General features: G+C 42.9%; 1 protein-coding gene across 4 annotated transcripts in view; it reads left to right on the forward strand.

The window, feature by feature from the left end:
* The first annotated feature begins 1,511 nt into the window (after positions 1 to 1,511).
* The window catches only part of uggt2 (UDP-glucose glycoprotein glucosyltransferase 2), a 51,755-nt gene continuing 26,235 nt past the window's right edge, over positions 1,512 to 27,031 (forward strand). For all 4 annotated transcript variants that reach the window (XM_041844214.1, XM_041844215.1, XM_041844216.1 and 1 more), the window contains exons 1-22: positions 1,512 to 1,536; positions 2,035 to 2,162; positions 2,532 to 2,614; positions 2,909 to 3,039; positions 11,055 to 11,167; positions 11,380 to 11,557; positions 12,435 to 12,531; positions 12,621 to 12,690; positions 12,774 to 12,874; positions 16,815 to 16,914; positions 17,235 to 17,295; positions 17,537 to 17,628; positions 17,850 to 18,000; positions 20,541 to 20,660; positions 20,854 to 20,939; positions 21,055 to 21,190; positions 21,462 to 21,593; positions 22,112 to 22,276; positions 22,453 to 22,576; positions 22,682 to 22,780; positions 23,684 to 23,778; positions 26,371 to 26,580. In XM_041844214.1, the coding sequence (XP_041700148.1) occupies positions 1,513 to 1,536; positions 2,035 to 2,162; positions 2,532 to 2,614; positions 2,909 to 3,039; positions 11,055 to 11,167; positions 11,380 to 11,557; positions 12,435 to 12,531; positions 12,621 to 12,690; positions 12,774 to 12,874; positions 16,815 to 16,914; positions 17,235 to 17,295; positions 17,537 to 17,628; positions 17,850 to 18,000; positions 20,541 to 20,660; positions 20,854 to 20,939; positions 21,055 to 21,190; positions 21,462 to 21,593; positions 22,112 to 22,276; positions 22,453 to 22,576; positions 22,682 to 22,780; positions 23,684 to 23,778; positions 26,371 to 26,580 (2,496 nt within the window). In that variant the 5' untranslated portion in view covers position 1,512. The remainder of the gene's footprint in view (positions 1,537 to 2,034; positions 2,163 to 2,531; positions 2,615 to 2,908; positions 3,040 to 11,054; positions 11,168 to 11,379; positions 11,558 to 12,434; positions 12,532 to 12,620; positions 12,691 to 12,773; positions 12,875 to 16,814; positions 16,915 to 17,234; positions 17,296 to 17,536; positions 17,629 to 17,849; positions 18,001 to 20,540; positions 20,661 to 20,853; positions 20,940 to 21,054; positions 21,191 to 21,461; positions 21,594 to 22,111; positions 22,277 to 22,452; positions 22,577 to 22,681; positions 22,781 to 23,683; positions 23,779 to 26,370; positions 26,581 to 27,031) is intronic.

Raw genomic sequence — 27,031 nt, forward strand, 5'->3', positions numbered from 1 at the left:
CCCCAAACATATGGAAAAAGGCACTCTGGTCAAAATTGAGCTTTTTGGCCATCAAGGAAAACGCTATGTCTGGCGCAATCCCAACACCTCTCATCACCCCGAGAACACCATCCCCACAGTGAAGCATGGTGGTGGCAGCATCATGCTGTGGGGATGTTTTTCATTGGCAGGGACTGGGAAACTGGTCAGCATTGAAGGAATGATGGATGGCGCTAAATGCAGGGAAATTCTTGAGGGAAACCTGTTTCAGTCTTCCAGAGATTTGAGACTGGGACGGAGGTTCACCTTCCAGCAGGACAATGACCCTAAGCATACTGCTAAAGCAACACTTGAGTGGTTTAAGGGGAAATATTTAAATGTCTTGGAATGGCCTAGTCAAAGCCCAGATCTCAATCCAATTGAGAATCTGTGGTATGACTTAAAGATTGCTGTACACCAGCGGAACCCATCCAACTTGAAGGAACTGGAGCAGTTTTGCCTTGAAGAATGGGCAAAAATCCCAGTGGCTAGATGTGCCAAGTTTATAGAGACATACCCCAAGAAACTTGCAGCTGTAATTGCTGCAAAAGGTGGCTCTACAAAGTATTGACTTTGGGGGGGGTGAATAGTTATGCATGCTCAAGTTTTCTGTATTTTTTTTGTCTTATTTCTTATATGTTTCACAATAAAAAATGATTTTGCATCTTCAAAGTGGTAGGCATGTTGGGTAAATCAAATGATACAAACCCCCAAAAATCAAATTTAATTCCAGGTTGTAAGGCAACAAAATAGGAAAAATGCCAAGGGGGGTGAATACTGTGCCACTAGAGATCCTGGTTCGAATCCAGGCTCTGTCATAGCCGGCCGTTGCTCAGTTGGTAGAGCATGGTGTTTGCAACGCCAGGGTTGTGTGTTCGATTCCCACGGGGGGCCAGTATGAAAATAAAAAAAGTATGTATGCACTCACTAACTGTAAGTTGCTCTGGATAAGAGCGTCTGCTAAATGACTAAAATGTAAATGTAATACTTTCGCAAGACACTGTAGGCCTACATAGCCAGTAAGTAGGGCATGCTTTATTCATATCAAATTCGATTGTGATTTCCCATTATTTCACAGTAGGTTATATATAAGGAGCAGCAATTTTTTACAGCATGTTGCCTTTTCGGTGCATATCAGGGATCCTTCGGACGTCCCATTGAAATTAAATGTAAAATGGTTAAGGTAAGGGTTATGGATAGGGTAGGGGTTTTAGGGTAGGGACGTCCCAAGGATCTAGTAACCGTTGCTCCGCAAACCACAAAAAAAAAAAAAAAAATCTCAAATGTAGGTGGCCATGACATTGCATGTCCCAAAATATTGTCACCAAAAACTAGTTTTTTGATTAACTACGCCCGAGTACACTTCTCAGAAAGGTATACATTATGTAATAAAAAAATCCAATATATATTATACAATCTTTATTTTCCTTTGGCTTTTAAAAAGAATACAAACAAATATATTCTTCAATAAAATAGGTAGCGAAGGACCTATCAATGGCAGCGGCCAGCATTACCGGGGTAAGGAAGATTGATACATTGTAACCACTAGAAATGTCTGTAGAACGTTCGAAGCTTCATTCGGGAGCTTTATGGGCCACAAAGTAACGGTATTGTCGTAGCCTTGACATTATTGTAGCGCTGCTTGAATCAGTTTTCATTCATATAAGCAGCTTTCCTATAGTGTGTGTTAAATGAAACGTGAGGCTATCATTTGCTATCCTGACTAGCCTATCATTTGCCATCCTGGCTAACTCAGACTTTCTCACATGAACGATTTCCTGCCCCTGTTATCTTATCACCTTCTTTCATCTCATTCGGTTAGTCTTCTTAAATGGACTGCATAGGCTATTCCTTCACATAATGTTGCCTGCTAATGCATCTGTAAACAATTGCTTGCTACAGCTACGTGGCACATTGAGACGATAACATTACAGGGTCATGTTACATTTCACGCTCTTTTCTATAAGGCTAATCTATTGCCGCATATGTCAATCTTCTCCATCGTGTCTTGAGTAGAGGATGAGAAACGTCTTGTTGTTGTCGCTGCTCCTGCTGAACGTCCAGTATGTCCAGTCCGCATCGAAAGGCGTCTCTGCCAGTCTGAAAGCCAAGTGGAGCATGACGCCTTTCCTCCTGGAGACAAGGTAGGCTTTACTGAAAAAAATCTGCTCGAAAACAAAAACATGTCTCCAGGATAGCATAGGCCTACTACTCATGTCTCTCCTGAATACCACATATGCAGGCCTATCCATTTTGTAAGCAGTAGGCTAGGCTACATGCATGTAGATGATGCTTTTGTACTAATTACAATAGAAATAGGGACTGCTCCTTATTCCACCGAAACGGCTAAACTTTATAACTATGTAATTACTAAAGTACAATGTGTAGTAATTACAGTGTTAATATAAGACAGGTATAAGAGCAACTTAATGTAACATGTTGCAGTTCCTCAGTCATAATGAACTTACATTTTCCTGTTATCATAACTTTTTATTTCCTTCTCTTTTGTTTAGTGAGTTTATTGCAGAGGACGGAAATGAGAAATTCTGGGACTTTGTTGACACTGTGAAGGAGTTAACAGTTTACAAAAATGGAGGTATGTGGAAACTCTGATGTGACAAGCAAACACTTCAGTTTTATAACCACAAAATAGGTATTCTATATCAGATACAATGCTTCTCACACAATCTGTTACATTGCCTCTTTCCTGCACTTCCAGACAGTGCCTGATTGATACAGAAATGTAAATGTGGATTGAATTTGATGAATAATAAATATCTTTGCTCCATGAGAAAACCTCATAAATCTGTCTACAAACTAATTTATGTGGATTTTGATTGTCAGAGTCAAGTTTCTTTGCACATTCATTTGACTCAGATTTCCTTTACAGAGTCTGTGCGCTCCTATTACAACTTGGTAATCAAGAAGGCTGGACAATTTTTGACAGAGCTCCAGGTCAATCTCCTCAAATTTGCCCTCTCCTTGAGGTCCTACTCACCAGCTGTTCATGCATCCCAACAGGTAGGCTTTGAAATACTTTTACAACTCACCTCACTGTGATGATCAATTTGAAGAAAGACGTTCAACAGCAGGTTGAAACAGTGTAAAACACGGTTGTTGTAGCTGTTGTTTCAAAGCCTAACACAACGAAATGGAGAGTGCTTTCTAAGGTGATGATTCATTCAAAACACCAATACGCATACTAGAGCTTATGCATAGGTTTTTATTAATTACTATTATGATTGTGCAGTTATACAATACATAGCCTATGCATATTACGCATGGCAGAAGAACATAAAACAAAACTGATTGACGGTGTCTTTGGTACATAATTGGTCTAGAGTGTGGACTGTATTATTATGCATACTGGATGGACTTGTACGCTCCAAAATTTATATCAATGAGTCTGCGAGAGAACTTATAGCCCTTGGCAATGCTGTTGGTTCATTGATTGTGCAGGGCGGCTTACAGTTAGGCTACAATTAATGAATTTGTATTTGATTTTGAATAGCCTAGTAATAGGGGATTTTTTATACAGTGGGGAGAACAAGTATTTGATACACTGCCGATTTTGCAGGTTTTCCTACTTACAAAGCATGTAGAGGTCTGTAATTTTTATCATAGGTACACTTCAACTGTGAGAGACGGAATCTAAAACAAAAATCCAGAAAATCATAATGTATTATTTTTAAGTAATTAATTTGCATTTTATTGCATGACATAATTATTTGATACATCAGAAAAGCAGAACTTAATATTTTGTACAGAAACCTTTGTTTGCAATTACAGAGATCATACGTTTCCTGTAGGTCTTGACCAGGTTTGCACACATTGCAGCAGGGATTTTGGCCCACTCCTCCATACAGACCTTCTCCAGATCCTTCAGGTTTCGGGGCTGTCGCTGGGCAATACGGACTTTCAGCTCCCTCCAAAGATTTTCTATTGGGTTCAGGTCTGGAGACTGGCTAGGCCACTGCAGGACCTTGAGATGCTTCTTACGGAGCCACTCCTTAGTTGCCCTGGCTGTGTGTTTCGGGTCGTTGTCATGCTGGAAGACCCAGCCACGACCCATCTTCAATGCTCTTACTGAGGGAAGGAGGTTGTTGGCCAAGATCTCGCGATACATGGCCCCATCCATCCTCCCCTCAATACGGTGCAGTCGTCCTGTCCCCTTTGCAGAAAAGCATCCCCAAAGAATGATGTTTCCACCTCCATGCTTCACGGTTGGGATGGTGTTCTTGGGGTTGTACTCATCCTTCTTCTTCCTCCAAACACGGCGAGTGGAGTTTAGACCAAAAAGCTCTATTTTTGTCTCATCAGACCACATGACCACCTCCCATTCCTTCTCTGTATCATCCAGATGGTCATTGGCAAACTTCAGACGGGCCTGGACATGCGCTGGCTTGAGCAGGGGGACCTTGCGTGCGCTGCAGGATTTTAATCCATGACGGCGTAGTGTGTTACTAATGGTTTTCTTTGAGACTGTGGTCCCAGCTCTCTTCAGGTCATTGACCAGGTCCTGCCGTGTGGTTCTGGGCTGATCCCTCACCTTCCTCATGATCATTGATGCCCCACAAGGTGAGATCTTGCATGGAGCCCCAGACCGAGGGTGATTGACCGTCATCTTGAACTTCTTCCATTTTCTAATAATTGCGCCAACAGTTGTTGCCTTCTCACCAAGCTGCTTGCCTATTGTCCTGTAGCCCATCCCAGCCTTGTGCAAGTCTACAAATGTATCCCTGATGTCCTTACACAGCTCTCTGGTCTTGGCCATTGTGGAGAGGTTGGAGTCTGTTTGATTGAGTGTGTGGACAGGTGTCTTTTATACAGGTAACGAGTTCAAACAGGTGCAGTTAATACAGGTAATGAGTGGAGAACAGGAGGGCTTCTTAAAGAAAAACGAACAGGTCTATGAGAGACGGAATTCTTACTGGTTGGTAGGTGATCAAATACTTATGTCATGCAATAAAATGCAAATTCATTACTTAAAAATCATACAATGTGATTTTCTGGACTTTTGTTTTAGATTCCGTCTCTCACAGTTGAAGTGTACCTATGATAAAAAATTACAGACCTCTACATGCTTTGTAAATAGGAAAACCTGCAAAATTGGCAGTGTATCAAATACTTGTTCTCCCCACTGTATATAAAATAATTAATTGGGTGACACATTACCTTTAGCTACAGAATATCTCGCCACCATGCGTTTCCATCTCCTCTCTCCCCTTTATTCCTTTCTTGAGCATGCAGACGGGCTGTCAACAGTTTAGTGAAATATGTTTTGTTGTGAAAACATGTTACTATCGATGTTCTTGAACAGATTTCACTTGGTTTGCCAAACTAAGCACTGGGTAGTTGCAGGAACAAGGTTGGAGAGCCCATGGCATTCAGAGATTGGGCGGAATATCACCTGTCGGGCAGCGAGAGAGCGAGAGCATGCTCCTCAAACAGTGGTTGATGCGTGGAGTGAAATAAATTTTCTTATATTTATTTCTCAGCTACTCATAATAAGCACATGCTCTGCTATAAAACCGAAGTAGCCTACAAAACAGACCGGCTGGAAAGCACACAGCCTCCATTTGCTATTCGAGTGCATACAGATGACATGTATTTTTTCCCCTGCCCCTGTTAATGTCCATTTGATAATGGGCCATTCTTTATTTAGTAAACATTTATTAGCCCTTTTTTGTGATATCCAATTGGTAGTTTTGTCCCATCGCTGCAACTCCCATACAGACTCGGGAGAGGCGAAGGTCGAGAGCCATGCGTCCTCTGAAACATGACCCTGTCAAGCCGCACTGCTTCTTGACACACTGCTCGCTTAACCCGGAAGCCAGCCGCACCAATGTGTCGGAGGAAACACTGTATAACTGCCGACCGAAGTCAGCGTGCATGCGCCCGGCCGCCACAAGGAGTCGCTAGAGTGCGATGGGACAAGGACATCCCAGCCAGCCAAACCCTCCCCTAACCCGGACGACGCTGGGCCAATTGTGCACCGCCTCATGGGTCTCCCGGTCGCGACACAGCCTGGGATCGAACCCGGGTCTGCAGTGACGCCTCAAGCACTGCGATGCAGTGCCTTAGACCCCTGCGCCACTCGGGAGCCAATGGGCCATTATAAATCAAAAGACCTGATTAAATTGAGAATAGTCTGATTGGTGAAAATATGATCACTTGATGAGAGAACAGCTGTGCAGCCTGGGGCACAAGCTTTTTTTGCTACTTTCTCAAATCATCAAATCAAATCAAATCAAATCAAATTTTATTGGTCACATGCGCCGAATACAACAGGTGCAGACATTACAGTGAAATGCTTACTTACAGCCCTTAACCAACAGTGCATTTATTTTAAACAAAAAAGTAAGAATAAAACAACAACAAAAAAGTGTTGAGAAAAAAAGAGCAGAAGTAAAATAAAGTGACAGTAGGGAGGCTATATATACAATAAAATAAAGTGACAGTAGGGAGGCTATATATACAGGGGGTACCGTTGCATAGTCAATGTGCGGGGGCACCAGCTAGTTGAGGTAGTTGAGGTAATATGTACATGTGGGTAGAGTTAAAGTGACTATGCATAAATACTTAACAGAGTAGCAGCAGCGTAAAAAGGATGGGGTGGGGGGGGCAGTGCAAATAGTCCGGGTAGCCATGATTAGCTGTTCAGGAGTCTTATGGCTTGGGGGTAGAAGCTGTTGAGAAGTCTTTTGGACCTAGACTTGGCACTCCGGTACCGCTTGCCGTGCGGTAGCAGAGAGAACAGTCTAAGACTAGGGTGACTGGAGTCTTTGACAATTTTGAGGGCCTTCCTCTGACACCGCCTGGTATAGAGGTCCTGGATGGCAGGGAGCTTTGCCCCAGTGATGTACTGGGCCGTACGCACTACCCTCTGTAGTGCCTTGCGGTCAGAGGCCAAGCAGTTGCCATACCAGGCGGTGATGCAACCAGTCAGGATGCTCTCGATGGTGCAGCTGTAGAATTTTTGAGGATCTGAGGACCCATGCCAAATCTTTTTAGTCTCCTGAGGGGGAATAGGCTTTGTCGTGCCCTCTTCACGACTATCTTGGTGTGTTTGGACCATGATAGTTCGTTGGTGATGTGGACACCAAGGAACTTGAAGCTCTCAACCTGTTCCACTACAGCCCCGTCGATGAGAATGGGGGCGTGCTCAGTCCTCTTTTTTTTCCTGTAGTCCACAATCATCTCCTTTGTCTTGGTCACGTTGAGGGAGAGGTTGTTGTCCTGGCACCACACGGCCAGATCTCTGACCTCCTCCCTATAGGCTGTCTCATCGTTGTCGGTGATCAGGCCTACCACTGTTGTGTCGTCGGCAAACTTAATGATGGTGTTGGAGTCGTGCCTGGCCATGCAGTCATGGGTGAACAGAGAGTACAGGAGGGGACTGAGCACGCACCCCTGAGGGGCCCCCGTGTTGAGGATCAGGTGGCAGATGTGTTGTTACCTACCCTTACCACCTGGGGGCGGCCCGTCAGGAAGTCCAGGATCCAGTTGCAGAGGGAGGTGTTTAGTCCCAGGATCCTTAGCTTAGTGATGAGCTTAGAGGGCACTATGGTGTTGAATGCTGAGCTGTAGTCAATGAATAGCATTCTCACGTAGGTGTTCCTCTTGTCCAGGTGGGAAAGGGCAGTGTGGAGTGCGATAGAGATTGCATCATCTGTGGATCTGTTGGGAGCGGTATGCAAATTGGAGTGGGTCTAGGGTTTCTGGGATTATGCTGTTGATGTGAGCCATGACCAGTCTTTCAAAGCACTTCATGGCTACAGACGTCAGTGCTACGGGTCGGTAGTCATTTAGGCAGGTTATCTTAGAGTTCTTGGGCACGGGGACTATGGTGGTCTGCTTGAAACATGTTGGTATTACAGACTCAGTCAGGGACATGTTGAAAATGTCAGTGAAGACACTTGCCAGTTGGTCAGCACATGCTCGGAGTACACGTCCTGGTAATCCGTCTGGCCCTGCGGCCTTGTGAATGTTGACCTGCTTAAAAGTCTTACTCACATCGGCTACGGAGAGCGTGATCACATAGTCGTCCGGAACAGCTGGTGCTCTCATGCATGCTTCAGTGTTGCTTGCCTCGAAGCGAGCATAGAAGTGGTTTAGCTCGTCAGGTAGGCTTGTGTCACTGGGCAGCTCGCGGCTGTGCTTCCCTTTGTAGTCTGTAATAGTTTTCAAGCCCTGCCACATCCGGCGCAGCGTCAGAGCCAGTGTAGTATGATTCAATCTTAGACCTGTATTGACTCTTTGCCTGTTTGATGGTTCGGTCGGAGGTCATAGCGGGATTTCTTATAAGCGTCCGGGTTAGAGTCCCGTTCCTTGAAAGCGGCAGCTCTACCCCTTTAGCTCAGTGCGGATGTTTCCTGTAATCCATGGCTTCTGGTTGGGGTATGTACGATACGGTCACTGTGGGGGACGACATCATCGATGCACTTATTGATGAAGCCAGTGACTGATGTGGTGTACTCCTCAATGCTGTCTGAAGAATCCCGGAACATGTTCCAGTCTGTGCTAGCAAAACAGTCCTGTAGCTTAGCATCTGCGTCATCTGACCACTTTTTTATTAGCCGAATCACTGGTGCTTCCTGCTTCAGTTTTTGCTTATAAGCAGGAATCAGGAGGATAGAGTTATGGTCAGATTTGCCAAATGGAGGGCGAGGGAGAGCTTTGTATGCGTCTCTGTGTGTGGAGTAAAGGTGGTCTAGAGTTTTTCCCCTCTGGTTGCACATTTAACATGCTGGTAGAAATGAGGTAGAACGGATTTAAGTTTCCCTGCATTAAAGTCCCGGCTACTAGGAGCGCTGCATCTGGATGAGCGTTTTCCTGTTGATTAATGGCCTTGTACAACTCATTCAGTGCAATCTTAATGCCAGCATTGGTTTGTGGTGGTAAATAGACAGCTATGAAAAATATAGATGAAAACTCTCTTGGTAAATAGTGTGGTCTACAGCTTATCATAAGATACTCTACCTCAGGCGAGCAAAACCTTGAGACTTCCTTAGTATTTGATTTTGTGCACCAGCTGTTGTTTACAAATATACACAGACCGCCGCCCCTCGTCTTACCGGAGTCTGCCGTTCTGTCCTGCCGATGTAGCGTATAGCCTGCTAGCTGAATGTTGTCATTGTTGTCGTTCAGCCACGACTCCGTGAAACATAAGAGTCTATAGTCTATAGTCGCACCATGCAGCCCATACACTACCGGTCAAAAGTTTTAGAACACCACTCATTCAAGGGTTTTTCGTTATTTTTACTATTTTCTACATTGTAGAATAATAGTGAAGACATCAACACTATGAAATAACACATATGGAATCATGTAGTAACCAAAAAAGTGTTAAACAAATCAAAATATATTTTATATTTGAGATTCTTCAAATAACCACCATTTGCCTTGATGACAGCTTTGCACACTCTTGGCATTCTCTCAACCAGCTTCACCTAGAATGCTTTTCTAACAGTCTTGAAGGAGTTCCCACATATGCTGAGCACTTGTTGGCTGCTTTTCCTTCACTCTGCGGTCCGACTCATCCCAAACCATCTCAATTGGGTTGAGGTCGGGGGATTGTGAAGGCCAGGTCATCTGATGCAGCACTCCGTCACTCTCCTTCTTGGTAAAATAGCCCTTACACAGCCTGGAGGTGTGTTGGGTTATTGTCCTGTTGAAAAACAAATGATAGTCCCACTAAGGCCAAACCAGATGGGATGGCGTATCGCTGCAGAATGCTGTGGTAGCCATGCTGGTTAAGTGTGCCTTGAATTCTAAATAAATTACAGACAGTGTCACCAGCAAAGCACCCCCACACCATAAGACCTCCTCCTCCATGCTTTACGGTGGGAACTAAACATGCGGAGATCATCCATTCACTCACACGCGTCTCACAAAGACCCGGCGGTTGGAACCAAAAATCTCAAATTTGGACTCCAGACCAAAGGACAAATTTCCACCTGTCTAATGTCCATTGATCGTGTTTCTTGGCCCAAGCTAGTCTCTTCTTATTATTGGTGTCCTTTAGTAGTGGTTTCTTTGCAGCAATTCGACCATGAAAGCCTGATTCACACAGTCCCCTCTGAACAGTTGATGTTGAGATGTGTCTGTTAGTTGAACTCTGTGAAGCATTTATTTGGGCTGCATTTTTTTAGGCTGGTAACTATAATGAACTTATCCTCTGCAGCAGAGGTAACTCTGGGTCTTCCATTCCTGTGGCGGTCCTTATGAGAGCCAGTTTCATCATAGCGCCTGATGGTTTTTGCGACTGCACTTGAAGAAACTTTCAAAATTCTTGAAATGTTCTGTATTGACTGACCTTCATGTCTTAAAATAATGATGGACTGTCGTTTCTCTTTGCTTATTTGAGCTGTTCTTGCCATAATATGGACTTGGTCTTTTACCAAATAGGGCTATCTTCTGTATAGGTTTGTGTCATTCACAACTAAAGTTGCCAAAGTACTCTAAATCTGTCATACTGTAGGACCTGTTTCAAATGATCACTTTTAAGCTCAACATAGCCACTCCACATGCACACTTGCTCCGTAATGGAAAAAATATCCTTTCAATTTTATTCAGCTAAGTTCATTTATATTCTTCTTACTATAAAATCATATAAAATAAAATAATGGCAAGGGACTTATAAGCATATCTTGTCAGCTAAATGAACAACCCTACAGCATGGAGCATAGCCAGATAACTAACATACAGTAGGCCAACTCATATTCTGCTTTTCTGAAATACATTTTCTTCATATCATAATGTTTCTTTAGACTTGCCTAAAATAAATAATGGATTTATTGTGATGGTATATATTAAATTGATTTATTAGACTTTTTTTAATGTAGATATTCAAAAGGCGCCCATCAGCGGCTTGTATGTGTGGCGGCCTGGAGATGCTAAATGTGTTTATGTTAATTAACGGTCAGTTACCGTGAGACTGCCAGTCTTTTGCATGACAACCGGATGACAACATCTCATGACTGCCACAGCCCTAATGCTGTAGCCGAATTGTGTCGCTCCTCTGCTCTCAACAGATAGGCAGTGATGAGTCTCCGCCTGAGGCATGCCTTGCCTTTGTTTCGGTCCATGGCCAACATGGCTGCAGCACAAAGGATTTGAAGAAGCTCCTGAAGGAAGCTGCAGGCAGGTAGCTACACACCACTTCATACTCATCTCCTCAGAGGATCTACCTCACTCTAGTGCTAGAGGAAACTAACAACTAAAATTATAATAAATGAAATTAAAATCTGTTATTTTATAATTAACAGTTAATAAATGACGTCATTCAAGTTTGATTAGTACAAATTATAGATTTGTATGTAAATGGTGGAATCTAACTTTCTTTTTACATGTTTGCAGGCCAAAACCTTATCTATACAAGAATGAGCACAGATACCCTGGACTCAATAAAACAGATGTCCCTGTTGTGATCCTTTATGCTGAGATCGGCACCAAAAAGTTTGGCTCTTTCCACAAGGTGCTGGCTGAGAAGGCTGCGGAGGGCAAGCTCATCTATGTGCTACGTCACTTTGTAGCTGTGAGTAGTGAGGCTTTTTGGATTTCCTTAATCATTTTTAACGGTATTTAAAGATTGATACGCTCTAGCCAGGGATTGAAGTGGGATTTTATAGGGGGTACAACAACTGTCCTCAAAACCGGGTGCTTTACCACACTTATTTTGAACAATAATCTATTAAATGACCACTGTATGCCGTTTTTTTTTATCCTCAGTTGCTATAACTCATAATGGTTGGCTATGCTCTTCTACATGTGAAAATCTGATTTGGTTCTAACCAATATTGGACGGATGTAAGATTGCATGTTGTTGGAAGCTTGGAAGTGTTCATGCTAATGGAGAACAGGCTTGTGCTTTACTGTGCATTGTGGTCACTGGTCCCAACTTTGAGCTCTGTGGGAAGATGGAATGGAGGGGGTGACAGGAAGGCCATTGCAGCTTTAAGAACAACATCCACAAAGGGTGAGGTCATCAGGGCTGTACAACAAATGGATTGCATTAGCTGCCAGTGTTCAGCAGGAGAATACAGATAACCAGAGGAAGTTAGCTGGGGCCTGAGTAACGGATGGCCTGACACTGTGAGAAGCAGCACTAATGTGTTCTTTTCAGAGATGTACCACAGAGTTCACGAGCTACCGCGTAGGTGTAAAAGACTACACATTCAGAGCACCTCATGTCTCTGAGATGTGAATAAAATCTTAAGAATCACAGGGTCATGGAGTTGAAGTTAACATGCAAGGCCCTTTGGCATGCACTACCAGTTTGTCCACTCATGAAGAAAACATGATTTCTTATAGGCCTTGAAGTGTAAATCAATGTTTTTCTTCCCCCTTACATTGAATTAAAACACATGCTTTTATGGTTAAGATTATATTTCCATTGCTGATTTCCACTACAGGAGCCAAAGCCTCAGAAGATGCTGTTGTCTGGATATGGTGTTGAATTGGCCATAAAAAGCACCGAATACAAAGCTGTGGATGACACACAAGTAAAAGGTTTGTTTAAGCATGCTTATTCTGTATTAAAATATATATTGAACTGATGCCAATTGAAGAATGTTAATGGCAACTCTGCTTTTCTAAAGATAAAGGAGCAGTGAACACTGATGAGGATGACATTGATGAAGTCCAGGGCTTTCTCTTTGGGAAATTGAAGTAAGTCAATGTATTTATAAGTCAATATATTTGTATAATACAATTGGAACCATAGTATCACCTTCTGTCTTGTTCTGTCCCAGAAAATCCCACCCAGACCTGGAGGAGCAGCTAGGGGAGCTCCGGAAGCATCTGTTGGAGAGCACCAACGACATGACTCCTCTCAAAGTGTGGGAGCTTCAAGGTACTGAGCATCCATTAGTTATGTTATACGTTTTTCCTGACCACATGACCTGACTAGGAAACACTCAAGGCCCTAGCTAATAGATACCTTGAGTGTACAAACTCAATATTAGAGTGTGCAACTCAATATTAGGAAGGTGCTCTTAATATTTTGTACACTCAGTGTATCAAAAGGGGACCATGGCGCTCTCCCAGAAGCTTGGCTGGTGCGTAAAACCCGCAAATTCAGACAAACAAAAGGTGTAATGGGTCCACACTCGAAAAGATGTCACAAAGCTCACCTCATTTTTCAATTTTGTTATTGTTATTTTCACTGCATCAGGGATAGCGTACATAGACATTTTGGCTTTGCAGCCTTCTTCAGTGTGTAGGTACAATTTTATTTTAATTAAAAACAGCATTTGTAGGGAACAACTGATGAGCAGCAGGTGCTTCTAATCAGGGTTGCCACTCATCTGCCAATCAGGGATGTAGCTTTTCTGGTCTACCTGTATACAAGTTAGTCACAGAAATACAGAATTATAGGGTATGGGAGTGGGCACAAAGGGCAATTGAGGGCATCAGGCATGAACCATTCATTAATCAATTGCCATATGTGCCTGCTCACTTACTCACATACATTATATCAATTCATGAGATAGCTTACCACAAATGACATCAGGCTCAACCGTTCATGAATGTGTTGGGCTAACTCATAAACGATATGTAAAATCTGATATGGACAGTGTTCTTGTATAACTTTTGGCCTATAGGAAGGAGGTGAAATCTCGTTATTCGTTTGAACCATGTGGAGATACAGAATTACTTGTATTTATTGACATGGCGTCTTTTCTTGTTGTAATCACCTCCTCTGCGTGGAGGATGAACATTTTAGATCCCGACGCAACGCAATTCATTAATAGAATGATTTTGTTCTATAAAGTGTCTTGTAACTGGTGAGGTGATATCTTGACGTCTGATAGTGGATTTATGTTCTTCAAGGCGCGGGATGTTTTTCCAATATAAATCTTATTGCAAGAACACTGTAACATATAAATAACTCCTTTAGTATTGCAAGTTATACATTACTTTATCTCATAGGTCCTAGAAGTCTAAAGGCATACAAAGTTATAATATTTCCTTATGGTGCTACATGAGGTATATGATATACAGGTGAAGCATCCTTTTACGAATGCCTCTTTTCTCTCTGACCACATCTGATTTAACCAATGTGTTTGATAGATTTCTTGGTCGTTTATAGGTGAATAGTGCTCCCGGGTGGCGCAGCGGTCTAAGGCGCTGCATCTCAGTGCTAGAGGCGTCACTACAGACCCTGGTTTGATTCCAGGCTGTATCACAATCTGGCCGTGATTGGGAGTCCCATAGGGCGGCGCACAATTGGCCCAGCGTCGTCCGGGTTTGGCCGGTGTAGGCCGTCATTGTAAATAAGAATTTGTTCTTAACTGACTTGCCTAGTTAAATAAAGGTTAAATAAAAAATATAAATAAAGGTTGATTCTGGTAGGCAGAAGTCTGATAATATATGCCAGTGTTTATTGACAGTATACTTGATGCCATTACAGCTATTATTGAAAGTAAGTATATAGTTTACAGAAAACTGTTTCTTCTATTTCTTAAGTAAGCTTAATGCAACAACGTTTTGAGTGCGGACCCATTACACCTTTTGTTTGTCTACACTCAGTGTATACCACCTGAACTGACCAGGAAAAACCCCTGGCCATACCCGTTAGTTACAGTGGGGGAAAAAAGTATTTAGTCAGCCACCAATTGTGCAAGTTCTCCCACTTAAAAAGATGAGAGAGGCCTGTAATTTTCATCATAGGTACACGTCAACTATGACAGACAAAATGAGATTTTTTTTCTTCCGAAAATCACATTGTAGGATTTTTAATGAATTTATTTGCAAATTATGGTGGAAAATAAGTATTTGGTCACCTACAAACAAGCAAGATTTCTGGCTCTCACAGACCTGTAACTTCTTATTTAAGAGGCTCCTCTGTCCTCCACTCGTTACCTGTATTAATGACACCTGTTTGAACTTGTTATCAGTATAAAAGACACCTGTCCACAACCTCAAACAGTCACACTCCAAACTCCACTATGGCCAAGACCAAAGAGCTGTCAAAGGACACCAGAAACAAAATTGTAGACCTGCACCAGGCTGGGAAGACTGAATCTGCAATAGGTAAGCAGCTTGGTTTGAAGAAATCAACTGTGGGAGCAATTATTAGGAAATGGAAGACATACAAGACCACTGATAATCTCCCCTCGATCTGGGGCTCCACGCAAGATCTCACCCGTGGGGTCAAAATGATCACAAGAACGGTGAGCAAAAATCCCAGAACCACACGGGGGGACCTAGTGAATGACCTGCAGAGAGCTGGGACCAAAGTAACAAAGCCTACCATCAGTAACACACTACGCCGCCAGGGACTCAAATCCTGCAGTGCCAGACGTGTCCCCCTGCTTAAGCCAGTACATGTCCAGGCCCGTCTGAAGTTTGCTAGAGTGCATTTGGATGATCCAGAAGAGGATTGGGAGAATGTCATATGGTCAGATGAAACCAAAATAGAACTTTTTTGGTAAAAACTCAACTCGTCGTGTTTGGAGGACAAAGAATGCTGAGTTGCATCCAAAGAACACCATACCTACTGTGAAGCATGGGGGGTGGAAACATCATGCTTTGGGGCTGTTTTTTCTGCAAAGGGACCAGGACGACTGATCCGTGTAAAGGAAAGAATGAATGGGGCCATGTATCGTGAGATTTTGAGTGAAAACCTCCTTCCATCAGCAAGGGCATTGAAGATGAAACGTGGCTGGGTCTTTCATCATGACAATGATCCCAAACACACCGCCCGGGCAACGAAGGAGTGGCTTCGTAAGAAACATTTCAAGGTCCTGGAGTGGCCTAGCCAGTCTCCAGATCTCAACCCCATAGAAAATCTTTGGAGGGAGTTGAAAGTCCGTGTTGCCCAGCGACAGCCCCAAAACATCACTGCTCTAGAGGAGATCTGCATGGAGGAATGGGCCAAAATACCAGCAACAGTGTGTGAAAACCTTGTGAAGACTTACAGAAAACGTTTGACCTGTGTCATTGCCAACAAAGGGTATATAACAAAGTATTGAGAAACTTTGTTATTGACTAAATACTTATTTTCCACCATAATTTGCAAATAAATTCATTAAAATCCTACAATGTGATTTTCTGGATTTTTTTTCTCATTTTGTCTGTCATAGTTGACGTGTACCTATGATGAAAATTACAGGCCTCTCTCATCTTTTTAAGTGGGAGAACTTGCACAATTGGTGGCTGACTAAATACTCCCCCCACCCCCCCCCCACTGTATGTGCTAGCCTGTGTGCCACTTACTGACTGTGAGGATCACTGTGGTAACAGTTTGATTAATGGCAATGGAATGGAAATTATAGCACTTTACTCTTGAGCTTAGTAAAGCAATCAGTTTATGTACAGTAGAGACTGTCAAGTACATGTTCAATGTACCGGGCTTGGCCACATGTTGCTCCCACCCGTGTGCTATTACTTTGATTGTATGAAGTAGAGTGGAAATGGGCAGGACTAACCAAGCTTTCGATAACCCTTATGCACAATCAGTTCTACACAGCATGGTATGATATCCTAGGGAAAGGGAAAATGGTCTACTATTTGAAATATTTAGAAATTGAGCTAATGATATGTGTACCAACTTCACAGTTCACAGAGTTTTACGTAGTGCCTCAGTCTGAATCAATTATTTGATTGAAATCAATATTTTATTCAATATTTTATTTAATCTATATGTCACAAATGAACAATCGTTTTTTTATGCATGGAACATTTTCACCAAGTAATATAGGCATCCCAAGGTGATCTACCTTTCCAAGAAAAGGTTATTAACTGGTTCAACTTCATAAGATTTCAACTTCTGATGAAAACATCTGCAGATCTAAGCTTCCAGGCAGCGGCCAGGATCATGTCTGTACCAAAGTTTGATGCGCTGAAGCTTATGAGAGACCTCAGTCAGAACTTCCCCAGCAAAGCCAGGTAAAGCTATACACCTCACTCTTTCTATTTAAAAACGCTTGCACAGTCTGCAGGAATAAATAAGCCCATTTGAAATGAAATAAGAAGAAGTTCTCAGAGCTTGTAGACTTGAATCCGATCATGGGATGTAACTTGTTTTAGACAGCTGTTATGAACAACAACCCAGGAGTGCTGAGTCAGCGGTCTGGCGCGTGATTACAGAGAGTCGGCTGTAGATATACCATCTGAGGGCCCACAGATTTGGGAGATTAAACAGGGGTTTTACTGCTCGATGCGGGGGAAAAAACTGATGGTGACTACATGTTTTACTGTTCCCACAGATCACTGACAAGAGTGTCCGTAAACCAAGAAATGAGAAGAGAAATTGAGGAGAACCAAAAGGTGTGATATCAGAAGCAGCAGTTTGTCCCTAAGACTGTGCACTTGTTTGTCTAATGTGAGGTCTCAACGTATCATCTGTTTACGGCTATTATTGTAAATGCTCTTACATTCTTTCCTCTGGCATCTCAGAGCTTACAGCCCTTAGAATATATTTCTACATTGTAATATCAGCCATATACTATAGAGATAATGAGGGTTTGGTTGGCATCAGACTAACAGCAGTGAATCGTCTCTATTCCAGCGGCTGAGTGAGACCATGGGGATCCATCCGGGAGATGGAGGCCTGTTCATTAACGGCCTGCACATTGATCTGGATGTCCACAACCCCTTCAGGTACAGTAGGAGCTCAACTCAGCAGGGAGGATCAACCGTCAGCCTGCCTGCTCTCTGCTCTCTCTCCCCGGGTCGCCCCAGCCTCAGCGCTTGCTGCCCACAGCTCAGTGATCCAGGGATACAGGATCAGAGCTATCCTAGCGCACCTCCTACAGACAGCTGCCCTGCTCGGGGGAGATGAAAGCTGACCTGCGATTTCTCTGATTCTCTTTCTTTGGTAGCATCTTGGACACTATCAGAGGAGAAGCCAAGATCCTGGAGGGCCTCCATAACCTGGGCATTACGGGAGAGGACCTAGGAAAGCTACTGAGACTGCCCATGAACCCAGTGGAAGAAAACTACGCCTTAGACATCCGTCATCCAGCTATAACGGTGAGAGTCAGGGTGTTTTCACACTTGGTTCCTTTCAGCCAATTTTTGTGAACTCAGTGCGGTTCGTTAATTTTTTGTTCAGTGTGAAAACTCATACCCCTCAAAAGAGCCCCTGAAGCGAACCGAACTGAGACCATCTCGAGAGGTGGTCTGAGTTTGGTTTGCTTGAATTCCGTGGTCCAGTTCCCTTTTTTAGGTCAATGTGAACACAAAGCTCCCCATGTTCGCTTGTCATTATTCCAGCACCACACACTAGAATACTGCAATAGCCCCTCACTTTGGTGCCACAAAAGAGAGAAGATGATGATGTGCAGCTTAGTGGAAAAAACGTGTGCTGTTTTTGGATATTAATTAGCAATTGTCAAGGATGCACAGAAATTCTAAAATATGTGTGGAGTTTTTATACTGACACGATGCTCAGATTATTTGTTTGCAATATGTGATCTATAAGCTAAGAAAGCTTCATACGCTGTTATTCGATTGTGGGGTTTGAATAGTGTGAAAAGACAACATATTTGGTGAGAATCACAACATAGGGTACAAAACCAAGGTCCTTGCTATCCGGTATCCTTGGGACGTCCCAACTCTGACGTTACCCCATTGAAGTTGACATTTACAATGGTTAAGGTAAGGGTTAAGGTTTATGGGTAGGATTTAGGGTAGGGACATCCCAAAGATCCCAGATAGCACCAACCACAAAATCAAAACTAACTTTTAAAGGGCCAGTAGCCTACATTGGGTGTACAATTTTAAATTACAGCATTATTTAATCTGCAGTATTCTTCTGCTATTTATTCTGTTACCAATAATATTTACATGTTTATATTATCGTCAAATTATAATTATTACTGTATGTCTCATCTTTTAACTAAATGCAATCTATTAGCTTTCAAAATGTAAGTAGGTATAAAAAAAATTTTAAGCATTTCGCTACACCCGCAATAACATCTGCTAAACACGTGTATGTGACCAATAAAATTTGATTTTATTTGTATATCTAGCTGTCCGATAACACGTTCTGATGGAATGGCTTGTCCATTGTGTGAATGTTGGACAAAGATCTTGGTTCCTTTCTAAACATAACAATGTGAATGCAAAGAGGACTCGGACCACAGAATAGGTGAATTGAACTGGCAAAATAGTTGAGTCCTAATTCAAAGGCAAGGGCAGTGTTAATACAAAGAGAACCGAGTTCTTTAGCTTCTTTTTTTTTACCCCAGAGTTCACTTTAAAGAGGACTGAGATCGATTATTTGAAAGAGGACTATATGTGAAAACAACCTGAGAGATGAACCTGTGCCAACAACCATCGTCCTGTGGAAGGGATGGTTTTTCTTTCTTTCTCCTGGCCCAGATCAGCATTGCAGGTGCTTTGTCTTGAGTGCTGGCATCGGGGTGTGGATTAGAGGATCAGTCATCAGACTATTGCACTAGTCCCAGTCTGCCAAAAACCTCAATTATACACTGGGCAGCCAGCCAAGGAAAGCTACTGTATCAAAAAAAAAAAAAAAAATGAGGCCCCTCTGCCATTTTATTATGGAAAAAACCTTGGGGGAAAAAACCAACAAATGGACGTGACATTTCATCTAGAGAATGTTTTCTTCCAATCAGGCTGGCTGTCTGTCTTTTCTCTCAGTGAGGCAAGTAGAAAATGTTCCCCTTTGGGTTGTCTGCTCTGTGCAGAGATGGACAGGAGTGCTGGTATCCCATTGTGGCTCTTTGTTTCTCAGGGAGGTTTCTCAGCGTTCTGAGGGGGGGAGAGAGTTCTGTTAGTGCCAGTTTGGCTTGTAATGGATGATTAAGCTACAGTAGGCATCTGCTTCCCTACCTCCTAACACTGGAGTATATACATGTAGCTAACCTCCCATGCACTTTTCATTCAGATGGCACAAACATACAGTGCATTCGGAAAGTATTCAGACCACTTCTCTTTTTCACCGTTACAGCCTTATTATAAAATGGATTAAATAAAACATTTTCCTCATCAATCTACACACAATTCCCCATAATGCTTTAAACATTTTTACAAATGTATTACAAATTAAAAACAGAAATACCGTATTTAACATTTCTAAAAACCTGTTTTTGCTTTGTCATTATGGGGTATTGTGTGTAGATTGACGAGGAAATCCCCCAATTTAATCCATTTTAAAATAAGGCTGTAAAGTAACAAAATGTGGAAAAAGTCAAGGGGTCTGAATACTTTCCCAATGCACTGTATCATCTATCATCTGCTCCTTGGGGAATATGGGATAAAGTGCAGTCGCATTTAATTAATTTGATCGTTTTCAAGACTAAAACTGTAGGTTGCTGATATGTATGGTATTGAGGTTACGGTTGCCAATATTTCTGTCTGATGTGAGTGTGGCTTATTTTAGTATTAAAGTACTGAATTCTAATTAAATGCAGCTACGCTCGCAAAGCTTTCACTGTGCTGATTACTCTGATGTATTTGGGCCTCGGGACACTTAAACTCAGTTTAAGACAAAACTAATTCCACAACCTTCCACACTAAACCAGCTTTCCTCTTTCCTTTCCCAGTGGATTAACGACATCGAGACAGACTCCATGTACCGCAGCTGGCCCTCCGGTGTTCAGGAACTCCTCAGAGCCACGTTCCCCGGAGTGATCCGCCAGATACGACGCAACTTTTTCAACCTGGTGAGAAGAAAGGACATTTGGGAAGGGTTGTGACACAAAGCCACTGGAACAGTTGTTTCATCTTTTAGAGGAAATCCTGTATAATACATGGTGGTCAGGTGAATTTGCACTACAATAGACGTACATGTCAGAGTAAACTGATTATGTAAGGATGTTTTTCTAGCTGAGAAGTCTTACGTTCTTTTGTTTTCAGGTGCTGTTGCTGGACCCAGTTCAGGAAGAGAGCATTGAGCTGGTGAAACTGGCAGAGCTCTTCTACAAACACAAGATTCCTCTCAGGTACTTTATAGGTTGCAGAGAACTACACGTTTCTCTTTGCACCTGTCAACTCCACCAGATGGTGACTCAGACTTTGTCTGCAAATTGAAACAATGTATTTTTCTGCTTCTTTAAGGATTGGATTTGTGTTTGTCGTCAATACTGAAGACGAAGTCGATGGAACTATGGATGCTGGAGTTGCATTTTACCGGCTGCTGAATTACATCGCCGACGAGTATGATTTATCACAGGCTCTCATGTCTATGGTCTCTGTGAGTATCTCATGCTTACCCATTTCCAGCAAGCACTTTCTTGTGGAATTATTTAAACACAATCTTTTACAAGCTCATGTCTCTTTGATGTTTCTCAGTTGTATAATGGTGCCCTCTCTGTTGGGCCGCTGTCTCAGACATTATTGGACTAGACGAGTGAGGAGTCCTGAGGCATCAGCCTATGTAGGCAGGCCTGGAAGTTATGGACAGTGCCTTTGATGTAATGGAGAGTGATGGTCAAGTCTCACTGACCTTTTTTGTGCACTTGCAGATGTACAACAAAGTGGAGATCGGCGAGACATTGTCTGTTGACACAGTGTCTGCATATCTCAAGAAGAAGTACCCCAAAGCCAGTGCTGCAAGGATTCTTGGGGAGGATTCTGAGTATGATGACAAAAGAAAGGTATGGTTAATGGACGGTATGTTTCTCTTGTGCATGTACTTTTCAAATGTAAACCATAAGATAAAGTATATTACAGTTTCAAAATACCAGATTAATTTGATTACATGCCTCTAAATGTTTGTTCATAATGCATAAATAACTCATGAAACAGGAAAGAGAGAACATTCTATGGCTTGGGTGGCTTTCACACCACCTGATATAGAGGTCCTGGATGGCAGGGTGCTCGGCCCCAGTGATATACTGGGCTGTCTGCACCACCCTCTGTAGCGCCATGCGATCGAGGGCGGTGCTGTTGCCATACCAAGCAGTGATGCAGTCAGTCAAGATGCACTCAATGGTGCAGCTGTAGAACCTTTTGAGGATTTGAGGGCCCATGCCAAACCTTTTCAACTTGCTGATGGGGGAAGAGGCGCTGTCGCGGCTTCTTCACGAGTGTGCGCGTACTTGAAGCCGAGGAACTTAATCAAATAGCTTGAGTGTCCATTAACCCAGGCTCTGGTCTGTGTTGGGGACAACAGGCAGGGGCAATGTTCTACAAGAAGAGTGGCTTGGGCCCCCTGCCTCTGGCTCTGTTCAACGGAGTCCCACTCAATGCTGAGGAGATGGACCCAGATGAACTGGAGACTGTCATCCTACAGCGCATCATGGACACCACCAACTTCTTCCAGAGAGCTGTCTACATGGTAAGAACTGTTGGGGGAATTGTAGTCATTATCATATTGTCCATTTGTGTCCATTTATTGTCCATTTGTGGAAACAGATCTTAGTTTGTTATTTAATATGAGAACTGTCTCTAGGTCAACTGATTTGGTTGAATAGGTTATGTAAATAATATGATTTCCTCACTTCACATGACCAGGGACAGCTAACTGAGGGGACAGATGTGGTGGACCATCTGATGGACCAGGCCAATGTGGTGCCACGCATCAACCCTCTCATCCTCAGCACTGACAGGACATATCTGGATCTCACAGCCACTCCAGGTAACAAATAACACATTCTTGTCCTTTGATAATGTGTGTATTGACAATACAGTCTCAATACAATTTACAATACTTTTGTTAAGATTATTCATTTTCTCCTTTCAGTTGTATATGAGTGGGAGGACACCACCATGTTCTCATACCTGGACTCCAAGGACAAGACTGCTGTCATAGCAAAAAGAATGAAGTATTTCACCAAAAATGGTAAGAGTATACTTTTGTATACTTTTGTGGCACTCCTGATTTTATATTTCTTTCTCCCTTGAGTGTAAATACTGTAGTGATGTATGGTTGAGTATACTTGAACAAGGGTATAAACTATTTGTTCCGAAAAAGCTGAGCAGCTTATACGAGGGTGGGAACGTCTGAGGAGTGTTTGTTCGTCAAACATTTCATTTCACCAGGCGGATCGTCACACTTTACACACAGATAATATACCAACATATTAGTATGGATCCAGGGATGTGTAAAATTGCCCGTTAGGGGAGCCGTCTGTGCTTGGTCTGAGGTAATTGCACTGCGCCCTGGTTAATAGTTTGGCATCAGGCCAGTGGTCCATTGGTCCGGCCTCAGCCCCAACTCTGCTGCATCCTGCCTGGGGAGCCCTGCTCAGAGTCAGGGTGGGGCTGGAGCTGCCCAGGGAAGCTGAGAGGCTGAGGAAGGTGACCGGGGGGAATGAAGCAGTAAACCCTGACAGGTTGCACAATCTCCTTCTGATTTAGTGTGCTTTTCTCAAGGACTGTGCCTCTCTCTCACTCTCTCTCTCTTCTCTCTGGATCATATAACTTGAGCCAGATTTAATTCCCTTCTCACTGCCCGTCTCCACTGTCAGTAGGTGGTCTGTGTCAAGACCCTTTTTAAGGGATTAGCAATATTCCCTTATAAGCATGCTGGAGCTTTAAGATTGAGATCCCTCTTTTTAACTGAAAAAATTGTCAGAAATACTTTAATATCTGCTTTATATTTGATGTCAAGACTGGCTGAGTCACTGTGTATTTGAGCATTTGAAATGATTCAGTGCTTTTTGACAATGGCAGTTTTTCTGCTTTCAGAAATGTCACCCTATTTGAAATGTTGCGTTGTACAGTAATTGATGTTTATTTCCAGACGAGGATGGGATTAATGGAGTGACTGTGTGGATCGTTGGGGATTTTGAAAAGGCCTCAGGGAGAAGACTGCTGCTGAACGCACTGAAACACTTGGTGAGATTCTGCTGCTGTACGCTACTGCAGGGTTTCCCAAACTCTGACATGGGGGGCCCTCCCTGGGTGCACATTGTGTTTTTTGCCCTAGCACTACACAGCTGATTCAAATAATTAAGCTTGATGATGAGTTGGTTATTTGAATCAGCTGGGTTGTGCTAGGGCAAAAACCAAAACGTGCACCCAGGGAGGGCCCAAGGACCGAGTTTGAGAAACCCTGCTCTACTGCAGATCTTCTCCTTTCCCTTATCCACACAAGGCACAAATGACATAATTTTCACTGGCAAAGTTTGGAGCTATGAATTAAGCTATGTATTAATGATCATTTATAAATTACAAAAATAAACATCTGACTTTTTGCTCAGTACTGCCGATCAGTCACGTCAATGTGATTTAGGAATCCTAATTAAGTACACTGCAGTGGCCTGCGCCACACCAATGCTAATTTAGCTTTTAATGTAGTCAAGCAAGTTAGGTATACCCCTAGACTTTAATTACTATCCAGCTGCCATGGAGAATCTTTGTTGGAATTAAAATTTTAAAACTCACGTGGGACACCATTTTACCTTGGCCTGAAATGAAAACAAAGGCTGCAGTTGTTATTCTCTGATAAACACCCACATAAATATTCCATGGTTGATATAAAATACAGCCAGGGTTATACCTCACTTTACTGCAGATAAGAAGAGAAAGACTATTAGTAGAGTCATAAAGGTCTGGCCACTGCAAGCTATTGAGGCTTATTTTTAAGAAGGTATAGTTATTATGAGCTCTCTACTGAGACAGACAATACCTTGTCAACAAGAGACAAGAATGTTATAAAGTTAGTGAAATCTCACCTATTCTCACAATAAATCTCCTGTCTGCAGTAATTTCAAGGACATCCTCAAAATGTTTTGTATAGGCAAAGTTAAAGGTACCTTACTGTGATTTTTTTCTTCAATTAAAATGGTCAAAAAGAAACATAGCTTCTTAGCAAAGGGCAATTTCTCAAGCAAGGATTTTGCTAGGACTGTCTGGGAGTGGTCTGAGTGGGAAGGGGAAAACTGAAAATTAGCTGTTATTGGCAGAGAGGTTTGGCACTCTCTTATTGGTCTATTAACTAATTTACCGCATGATGATGTCACCATGGAAAACTCCATCCCACCAAAACAGGCTGAAAGTATTTTCAAACAGCTCTTACACTAAAAGGGAACTATCATAATTTTCACAATTTCACAGTATTATTCCAACCTCATAGTGTGGAAATATACACTCACCGGCCAGTTTATTAGATACAACACCCCGTTCACGAAAATGTATCGCTCCAACAGACAGTGAGACACGTGGCCATGGCTTGCTATATAAAGCAGTCAGACAGGCGTCGAGGCATTCAATTACTGTTAGATTGAATGTGGTATGATCGTCTGTACTAGGGGCGCGAGATCCAGTATCTCAGAAATGGCCGCCCTCCTGGGCTTTTCACGCATGACAGTGTCTAGGGTTTACTGAGAATGGTGCAACAAACAAAAAACATCCAGTCAGCAGCAGTCCTGTGGGCGAAAACAGCTCGTGGATGAGAGAGGTCGAAGAAGAATGGCAAGAATCGTGCAAGCTAACAGGCGGACCACAGACAGACATAATAGTGGCGCAGTACAGCTGTGGTGTGCAGAACGGCATCTCGGAACACGTCGATCCTTGTCACGGATGGGCTATTGCAACAGACGACCACACACCGGGTTCCACTCCTATCAGCTAAAAACAAGAAGAAGCAGCTCCAGTGGGCACGCGATCACCAACACTGGACAACTGAGGAGTGGAAAAACATCGCCTGGTCCAACGAATCCTGGTTGCGTCATGCTGATGGCAGAGTCAGGATTTGGCGTAAGCAGCATGAGTCCATGGCCCCATCCTGCCTGGTATCAACGGTACAGACTGGTGATGGTGGTGTAATGGTGTGGGGAATGTTTTCCTGGCACACGTTAGGTCCCTTGATACCAATTGAGCAACGATTGAACGCCACAGCGTATCTGAACATTGTTGCTAACCAAACCCAATAGAGCATCTTTGGGATGAGATGAACTGGCTGTTGGCAGCATGTATGTACCGCCTCCAATCTGCAGCAACTGCGTGATGCCGTAGCGTCAGCATGGACCAACATCCCTGTGGGACGTTTCCAAAACCTTGTAGAATCCATGCCCCGGAGAATTCAGGCAGTTCTGAAGACAAAGGGGGATCCGACCGGTACTAGATGGGTGTACCTAATAAACTGTCCGACGAGTGTATATAAAACACAGGAAAATCACGTTTTTGACTCCACTGGGCCATTAAGCTTGACATAATGCTATGTGCAGATGTGAAAGTTCTCATGGTGCAGACAACGAGGGAAGGATGAACATTACAGCACTTAAACAAGCTGCTATTGTGTGTTGTCTTTACAAAAGAAGAGAATACACCTTGAAGGTTATATTAATTCAATTAACATTCTTCACTCCTTTCTTGACACCTCCACTCTGTAAATAGGAGTGTGTAATAAATCAGTGCTAGGCTAAGTGCTCTCTAACCTCCCTTGTGTGTGTGTGTGTGTGTGTGTGTGTGTGTGTGTGTGTGCAGAGGGCCAGTGGTGGTGTGCGTGTGGGGGTGATTGATAATCCCAGCGGTGGTGCGCCCAGCGAGGACAGCACTGTGCTCAACAGGGCAGTGTGGGCCGCCCTGCTCACCCAGAAGAATAAGGCCGCAGTGGAGTTTGTGCAGAAAATCCTTAAAGAGGAAACTGTCCAGCTCCTCCAACAAGGAACCAAGATGAAGAACTTACTGGTGAAGGTAAACTGGGGGGGGGGGGGGGTCTACTAAGATAACATATGTAATTGTTTTAAGATGGCCATACCATGGATTATTTAGCAATTTGCTTTTGAATTTTAGGACCCCTGTAGGTATATACAAGAAAATATTATTTGATAAAATATACAATTTGGCCTTTACTACTTTAGCCCATAGGAACACAATGAATAACACATTCATAAATGGCAAAACAGACAGTAAAAAATAAATCATAAGGAATAATGCTTTAAAGTGTCTGTCCTATATCTAGGAGATATAAGAAAGATCAGGAAATGTTATTTTGGACACATATTTAACCCCTTATTTTTGATGGCACAAAACTACCTCCATACTTCCATTATTTTTTTAAAAACCGGTACCAGGTTATCTTCAGACTAGTCCCTTGTGGGGGTCATAGAGCAAAACGGAGAATACCATCGTGGCCACAGTGTGG

This window comes from Coregonus clupeaformis, chromosome 23 (assembly GCF_020615455.1).
Source record: "Coregonus clupeaformis isolate EN_2021a chromosome 23, ASM2061545v1, whole genome shotgun sequence".
NCBI lineage: Eukaryota > Metazoa > Chordata > Actinopteri > Salmoniformes > Salmonidae > Coregonus > Coregonus clupeaformis.